Raw genomic sequence first — 8874 nt, 5'->3', positions numbered from 1 at the left:
AATATCCCAATGTATATCCTATATAATTAAAACAAGAGAAAGAGGGGTAGTAGGAAGGAGAGGGCTAGGTAAAAATGTTCAGAAGGGTGATTTTAATCAAGATATATAACATTCCTAAACACTTTGTTAAATGGCAACTCCTTTGTAATAAAGAAAATTTAAATAAAAAAACCCAAACACAGAACAAACAAAAACCAAACAGGTTTTAGGTCTTTCACCTAAAAGGTATTGTTTAGGAAGGGAACACATTGTACAGAATGAACCAAATGTTTTTTAATGAAATCTATCTGGATTGGCTATGCTGCCTTCTTTTCCTTTTATTCAGTGTAAATCATATCAACACTAAGATCATATCCAGTATAATCCTCTTATTAAACTACTCCCAGTTCCCTGGACTAGAATTTATTATTATTTCTTGGGCAGATCACTCAGTCTTATGCTTTGTAAAAGCCTTATTTCTTTTATGCCTCCTACTTAGGGTGGTAGGGATTGTTTCTTTTCTCTCTAGTAAAGGAATGCATTTCCATTTAACAGATCACTCTGTTTTCCTGTTTCTGCCTAAAACGATATAGAAAGTCAGTGTTTATAAAGGCCCCATCCCTAGTAGGTGCTATAGATTTTCAAGGATTCTTCTGAAAAATAAAGTATTTCTTTATCCTTGTGAAGATGTGTGTATTGGATTTTCATTTTTTCAGTGCAATTTTAGCTTAAAAATGATGTTTTCAAGTGACATAGATAATTGACCATAACAAACTTTCATCTAAAAAAGTCAAACTGAACAAAAGTCATGCAGGATTGTGTTTTATTAGCTTTATATTCAGATACAGCTAAACATTTTGTTTGACAAGCAGACATGACATCTAGAAAACATTTCAAACAACTTGCTGTGCAGTTAACATGTGTGTTAAGTACTATAGGAAGTCATGATGGGAAAAAGGGTAAATAACTACAGACCTTTTCTATAAGGTGATTATTCAAGACATGTAACCATAAGGGAAAGCATATGACTATGACAAGCATAGAGCTATCTTGCACTCCAATCTATCATTTTTATTTAGGATAGGAATTGGAATCACATATGGAAAGGAATACACCACATGATTTCATGGTTTCAGAATTCAGAACATGGTTTCCATTTGTAGTGTTAGCACTAATGATTCGCTATGTTTTAAAAAAAATCAAGAAAAAATGGAGGTTGTATTTAAATCTCACTGTATTAGTAACTGTAGGAGATGATTTGAAGGTGTCTTTTAGGAGTTCTTCTCAGAGATTTTCATGGCAATTGTCTTGACCTCAGTGTATTCACGCAGACCATATTCTCCCCTGGAGAGAAGGGAAAACATACATAAACACTACAGTGGACAGAGAGCTAATCCTTGATATGTTACAAGTTCGTTCTTGCTTATTCGGCTAGGGACAACGGGAAGTATTTTTTATGTGTAAAGAATTTCACAGGAGAGCTACCTGATCATAAGTTGTTGAGAGGAACATGAATCTATTTGTGTAGAAAACAACTTTAAAACCTTTTCCTCCTAAATTATATACTTTCTCTTGACACCCAGACTCTGTCCATTTTTAACATTACTTTTCTATTAAAGTTCTAACTACTCCAAAAATTCAATTCAACAAGAATGTCATCAATCTTGGATTAGGTTAAAAAAATTACCAAGGGGTAATACAAGAGAAGTTGTGTTATGTAATCACTCAGGAGTAACACTCAAAAAAACTCCAATCTAAAGTGGAGCTTATATATACTGCTTCTATCAGCACAGATGGTAAAGGGAAAAATCAACCTTGCTTTCACGTTCAAAGATGTTTCTTATCTTTTGCAGCCATAGTTTTAAGAAAATGATTTGATTCATAGCAAAAATATAAACAAAATAAAACGTTAGCTCTTGTTGATTGGCTTTTCTTCCTTTTTAGGTTCCTTGCATGTATTAAGAGGGAAAGTGGGAAATAAAGATTGGTCTAAATCTACTTTTTGTAGTTTTGGATGTTGTCTTCTTTTTCACCTTAAACGACCTCTTCCTTCCCAATCAATTTCTCATATAATTCTTAAGTCTACACCAAGTACTCAAAGTAACATGCCAAACTGTTTGTACCCTGTATCTTGTCATCACATTTATTCCTCTGACCGTTTTTAGAAAGTATAGTTTACCCTTTGTTGAAGAGATACCTAGAAGGATTGAGTTCAGTTGTCTTCTATGTTGTTTTGATAAGAAGATGAAATTACATGTATATCCAACCATTCTTAAAAATCATAACACCCGCACACATGTAGGTCTACAGAGGAATAAGATCTTGATCCTTTTCCCCCTTTCTTCTAGACAGGTATGTTGAAGACATTTTTTCCCCCGAGAAACTTAATCCCCTTACACTGATTATTTTCTTGGGCAATTAAGCTTTTGAAAATACCTTTTTAAAAGCTTCAATGAGCATGTTATTCAAAGTAATTAAAGGGTTTAGACTCAGCTGTCTGAAGTCCATTAAAAGGTAGTATTTTATCTCAAAAGGTAGATAAATTAACCCTTGGTTTTTCACCAATAGGCTTTCTATTGTAGCTTTAGTCATAAGAACATTTGATACTCTCAGGAGAGGTATAAGTGAGATTATTGTCACATTCATGCTGCCAGTAGGTCCTCTTCATTTGGAATCCTATGCACACATTTTGTCTGTGTTGGATCACAAGAACATTTGCTCCCAGTTTTCTTTATCTTACGGAGTCTATGAGTTACTAGTTCTATGCTTTAAAAATCTTGTTTGTACAAATTAACTAAGACTTTATGCAAATGCTGATTTTGATTCAGGAGTTCTGGAGTGAGGTTTGAGACTGCATTTCTACTATTCACACTCTAAGTAAAATGGTAGCAAGTTATGTCTTTCTTTTCCCTTTGTGCCTAGAAATGAACTAACAACAACAACAACAACAACAACAAACCAGAGGGAAAACTTTCTGAATTGAACTGTGATATTATTAATTTGATTTCTTGCTATAAACTCAGTCATTTACAACATTGCCTTGCACCTCCTTTTTTGAAAGAAGCAAGGAAAAGTAATATCTAGCAAGGTGATGAAGACTCAGACATGTATAATGCTAGGGACTCAGAAGTCTGAGATCTGAGGATCATGATTAGAAGCCAGGCAGGGAAAGAATGTCCATGAGACTCATTTGCTCAATTAAGCAATAAAAAGGTGGAAGTGGAGTGGTGGCTCAAGTGGTTGAGTACCACCCTTAATTGTAAAGGTTATAGGATAGTAACGAAGCCTTAATTTCAAGCACCAGTACCTGCAAATAAAAAAAAGAGAAGGAAGGAAGGGAGAGAGGAAAGGAAGGAGGAAGGGAAGGAGGGAGAAGTATGGAAGGAAGAGGGGATGGAGGGAGGGAAACACTAAGAAGTACTGAGTGTCAATTATATTTGAAATGTCCTTCTGGCCAAGTCTCCAGTGACTAAAGTTAAATTCGGTGAAAATAAATAGTATTGTACACAAGGAGTGCTTCCTGCCAGTCATTCTAGTGGCAATATATGGTCAAACATCATAGAAATCTCAGAAGGCTAGGCATTTCATGTTACCATTGACCACTCTGGGTTTACATGTCATTAGTTTTGGCTTCTTCAGGACTCTGCTCTCAACTGATAAATTCTGTTTTTATACTTTTGAACACAAATTATAATTTAGCTCTAGAGTGTCATTTGAGGCTATCACTTCAGTAATTCTGTCTAAACATCATCCAGTAAATGACTGGTTGGTTTAATCTTTCCAATTTTATTAGGTAGATTTTAATAGAAGCAATCTCAGCTGGAATTTCTGAAGTAAAAATTATAATTTAATCTTTTCTTTTGTATCTTAAAGATGAAAATTATTCAGACCCAAATTATGAACTTTAAGGAAATTATGGGTGGCAGACTCCCACTTTTAGTCTTGACTCTTTCATTTCCTTATGTTTCTATGTGAAAGTCTGACAAAATTAAATGCATCAAAATTGACATACTATGTCTAATTTTTTATTCCTTTTATATTTTGCCATTCTCCCAGAGTAATTTGTTAGATACCTGAGCCAGCAATGCATGAACTACCCTTTCAAGTAATTTAACCTTTGCAATAGCTTTTTGCATAAGGTAATTAGTTCTGTTCAGGAATCCTGCAGTAATAGAAAATGTAAAGAATAGCAATGAGAAAGGAAAGAAAAATTGAGTCTTCCCTAGGATAGTTGTATGGCTAGAAAATAAATGCTTTATACCATTTCAATCTTTAAATAATTCAAAGTCATGCTATCTCCATTTTAAATATGAAGAAATAGAGGCTCAGGTGTCAGACAACAGAAACCGAGCCATGTGGTTTGCCAGTGTTGGACTCAAATAGAGTTCTGTGTCCCGTATGGCTTCTCATGGTCTGTGCAGTTCTTACCATTTGAACTTTCAATAGAAGATACCCATAGCTTTTCACTATTTCTATAGGAAGACCCTAGCCAATTTTCTTGGATTATGGACTTTCTAATTCGTATATGTTTAACATTGAAATCAAATCCTTCCCCATAGAAATCCACATTAACCACATTGACTAGCCATTTAACATTCAACACATCCTGTGCACATCCTACTCTCTACTTAATTGCTACTTACTTGAGCTCTATGTTTCACTTAGATGTAGCATTGCTTTTTCTGTGAGTTCTATTACTCTAGCAAATATTATTATTGTTGTTGTGATTATTATTATTATTATTATTATTATTATTTTGTTGGTGGTGGTGCCGGTTGTGGGGCTTAAACTCAGGGCTCAGGTGTTGTCCCTGAGCCACCATGCCACATCTGGCTTTTTCTGAGAAGTTATTTTTATTTATTTATTTTTATTTATTGCCAGTCCTGGTGCTTGAACTCAGCGCCTGAGCACTGTCCCTGGATTCCTTTTTTTTTTTTTCCTCAAGGCTAGCACTCTGCCACTTGAGCCACAGTACCACTTCTGCCTTTTGCTATGTATGTGGTGCTGAGAAATTGAATCCAGGGCTTCATGTATATGAAGCAAGCACTCCTGACACTAGGCCATATCTCCAGCCCTCTGAGCAGTTATTGGAGATAAGAATCTCAGGAACTTTTCTGCCCAGGCTTGGAATCATGATCCTCAGACCTCAGCCTCCTGAGTAGCTAGGACTTACAGGTGTGAGCCACCAGCACCCAGCTGCCATTAACTATCTTTAGCAGATGAACATCATGATTGTTAGAAAGATGTTGTATCAGTGCTTTATTTATTGGTAGCCAGATTTTCTGCTCTTCAACACTTTGGTCTTTAACTGCTTCCCTTACTTCATGAGGTAAACTCCTAGTCTATTATGACTTACGTCACAGAGTGTGTTGTGTAGCTATTTTCTATTCTACAATTTCTAACATATTCTTTCTGTCAACACAGTGATATAGAGGATAAAAGTCTTAGACCTCTGAGACTCCTAGAGTTTTATTCATAGCAAACAGTGAATAAATATTGAGGGAGGTGGATAGAATATTTTGTCATTTCTCTGCTCAAAACTAAGATTTATTTTACTTGCTATTAACAAAATGGGAAGCTTTCCTTTTTTTATTTCATGTTTGAATGTATCTTTTATTTAGTGATTTATTTTTATTTAATGAAAAAAAATTTTGTTTTTTTTTTTGGCCAGTCCTGGGCCTTGGACTTAGGGCCTGAGCACCATCCCTGGCTTCTTCCTGCTCAAGGCTAGCACTCTGCCACCTGAGCCACAGCGCTGCTTCTGACCGTTTTCCATATATGTGGTGCTGGGGAATCGAACTTAGAGCTTCATGTGTAGGAGGCAAGTACTCTTGCCACTAGGCCATATTCCCAGCCCTATTTTTATTTAATAAAAATTTTAACAGCAGAAAGTTTGTGCACATTAAATACAGTGCCACTAATTTGTATGTGTGCATATATGTGTGTGTATTTTAAGGAGTCTATGTATCTTAGTTTCAAAAGCAACTGAGGCTCATAAACACATTTGTAAACACATTTACGTATAAATATTCTCAACCTAGTCACAACCATAAAACCTGTTTTCCTGTGTCAAATTTCCCTCTGGGTTTATACTAATTTATTCCTTTTCTTTTTGTTGTTGTTGTTGTTGCCAGTCAGTCCTGGGGCTTGAACTGAGGGCCTGAGCACTGTCCTTGGCTCTTTTTTTTTTCTTGTTCAAGGCTAGCACTCTACCACTTGAGCACACAGAGCCACTTCTGGCCTTTTCTATATATGTGGTATGGAGGAATTGAACCTAGTGCTTCATGTACGCAAGGCAAGCACTCTACCTTTAGGCTATATTCCTAGCCCTATATTGATTTTTAATATCCTAAATAACACACATTCAGGTAATTTAAAATTTAGGGACTATATAAGTAATATTTCAATACATGAAAATCATTCATATGTACACTAGTTTTTTAGATAAGGCAACAAATTTATTTATTTAAGAAGTATATTTAAGGAACTAGATTGTTCATATATTTATATCCTCCTTTTAAAGATTCACCTCAGTCTGGAAGTATTTCCCAGGTAGGTTGCATATATATTTTTTTCTACCACTAGTCAATAATTAAACTACCAACATAAAGTACTTAATATGGTCCTTATGAACAACAGGAGAATATATATATATATATATATATACATACACACACACACACACACACACACACACACACACACACATATTCTCTCCCTCCTGCTGTTGCTTACTTAGAGAGGACAACAACCTTTACTAAGCTATTTAGTGGAATTAATTTCTAAAAAAGAAAAGAGGCACACTTATATAAAGAGGCAAACATGGATTAATCCTCTGAGAGTCACAATAATTTTCATCAAAATTAGTATTTATCTTCCTAAAATGTTATTCTTACATTTCTCGTCCATTTCCAGACATCTTGAAACCACCAAAGGGGCAGTGGGGAGATAACAGAAGATAACAATTTACCCTAAAAAAAAGAAAAGGAGATAATGAGCTTTTCTATAATGTATAAGTAATACTGAACCTATGAAATAACTTCTAAACTGTGAATTGTACAAATGGGTAAAACTTTGTAGGAATTCCATTTACTTGAATTTCAGTATGACACAGTAATATGAAAAACACTATACAATAAGATACAGACAATAAGAATATCCATAAATTACCCAGAAATAAATACAATCATGAAACTATGCATGGGGATATAGAATGGCCATTATCAATAGAACTACTAATAACAGATGCTGATGGGTATGTGGACAAAAGGGAATTTGAACACACTGTTGGTGGGAATGTAAACTTGGGAAGCAGTAGGGAGGTTCCTCAAATATTAAACTTAGAGCTTCTCCATAACCCAGCAATTCTACTCCTGAGGATTTATCCAGTAGAACAGAAAGAAGGCCACTAAAACTACCAGCACAACCATGCTCATTGTAGCATTGTTGACCATAGCCAAGATTACAGAATCAACCGAGATGCCCCTGAGTGGACAAATGGATCAAGACAATGTGGTATATATACACACAATAGAATTCTATGCTAACATCAGAAAGAATGATATTGCACTTTTCATAAGAAAGTGGAAAGGCTTGTGAAAATGCATATTCAGTGAAGAAAGACAGACCCAAAGGAACATAGATTGCTTGGCTTCCCTCATTTGTTGTAACTAGAAAGTGCCTATAAACCTACAAGTAAATACACTGGAGGGTAAAAGACAAAAAATTTCACTTGGACATGATAAGTTAAATAGGACTCTAAACATGTACACAGTGAGACCAAAGGAGAATATTCTTAAAAGAGGATCACAACTGCTCAATAACGATGTGCATATGATCATATAAAATGATGTTTATTGAAATGAACGCCAAGAAATGGAAATGAGATTTCTTGTTATTTTACTTTGTGTTTTTGCTTTACTTTTTTTCCTTTTTATTGCTCTTTTTGATTTCTGCACCTTCTGTCTTAGATGTAAGTTTACTTATTTAGAGGATGGTAAGAGAAGCACAGAAATGGTTGGTCAAAGGATGCAAAAGCATAAGTGATACTCACTAGATACTATGTTGAAAATGGACTATATAACTTGTGAGGGAAAAGAGTCAGGAGGGAAAAACTGGGAGAAGATGAGGGGAGAGATGACTTATATAACTGTAACCTCTTTACAACAAGAATAAAAATAAATTACACATAAATAAATTAATGAAAGAAATAAAAATAATTGTTCGGTCTATGTCATTTTGAAAAGGATAGAGTTAAGGATAGTTCTTCCAATATAGTATTTAGCTAGTTTGGTTGTTATGTTATTTGCAGTACAGACAATAACTACTTTGTGGCAAGCCCTAAAAATGCAAATGAGAAATTAAAGTCAGGAGACACCAAGTGAAGTGAAGTGAACTGTAACCGTAGCTCACATGAAAACCTGTACATTTTTACACTTTGACTTACCACACTACGCCCGCTTGCAGAGCAGAGGAGACAGTCATAGCTTTATCGAGGTCTTTAGTAAAGATCCCTGCGGCTAAGCCATAACTAGTATTGTTTGCTCTCTTGATCACTTCATCTATGGTTTTGAACTTCATAATCTGTTGCACTGGTCCAAATATCTACATCAGGAAAAATGAAAAAAATAAATAAAAGTAGGCTTAAATTAAGTATTTTAAATGATAGTATAGGTCCTCCTCCCCTTCCTTGTGTACAATTTTAGTCAAGCTTTTTCTGTGGAAATGATGATTTAAATTTCCCCCCATACTTTCTACCTCCTAAGAAGCTAGGACTCCATACCTGAGCCACACCACCTGGTTTCTATTCATTTATTTCTTCTTTATGGAGACTTGATTATGGCTTATTCTTACTTTGACAACATGTAAGGCATAAAGAAAACAACTTAAGATCTG

The 8874-nt window shown here is 35.0% G+C and overlaps 1 protein-coding gene across 1 annotated transcript in view; it reads right to left on the bottom strand.

The window, feature by feature from the left end:
- Positions 1 to 775: 775 nt before the first annotated feature.
- The window catches only part of LOC125340653 (aldehyde dehydrogenase 1A1), a 48278-nt gene continuing 40179 nt past the window's right edge, over positions 776 to 8874 (bottom strand). The window contains exons 11-13 of the mRNA XM_048332412.1: positions 8426 to 8583; positions 6876 to 6950; positions 776 to 1323 (exon numbers count right to left, since the gene is read on the bottom strand). Coding sequence (XP_048188369.1) covers positions 1251 to 1323; positions 6876 to 6950; positions 8426 to 8583 — 306 coding nt within the window. The 3' untranslated portion in view covers positions 776 to 1250. The remainder of the gene's footprint in view (positions 1324 to 6875; positions 6951 to 8425; positions 8584 to 8874) is intronic.

The sequence above is a fragment of the Perognathus longimembris genome, chromosome 1 (assembly GCF_023159225.1).
Source record: "Perognathus longimembris pacificus isolate PPM17 chromosome 1, ASM2315922v1, whole genome shotgun sequence".
NCBI classification, from domain to species: Eukaryota; Metazoa; Chordata; class Mammalia; order Rodentia; family Heteromyidae; genus Perognathus; species Perognathus longimembris.
Note: the sequence above shows the minus strand (reverse complement) of the source record. Positions and strands in the feature narration are given on the sequence as shown.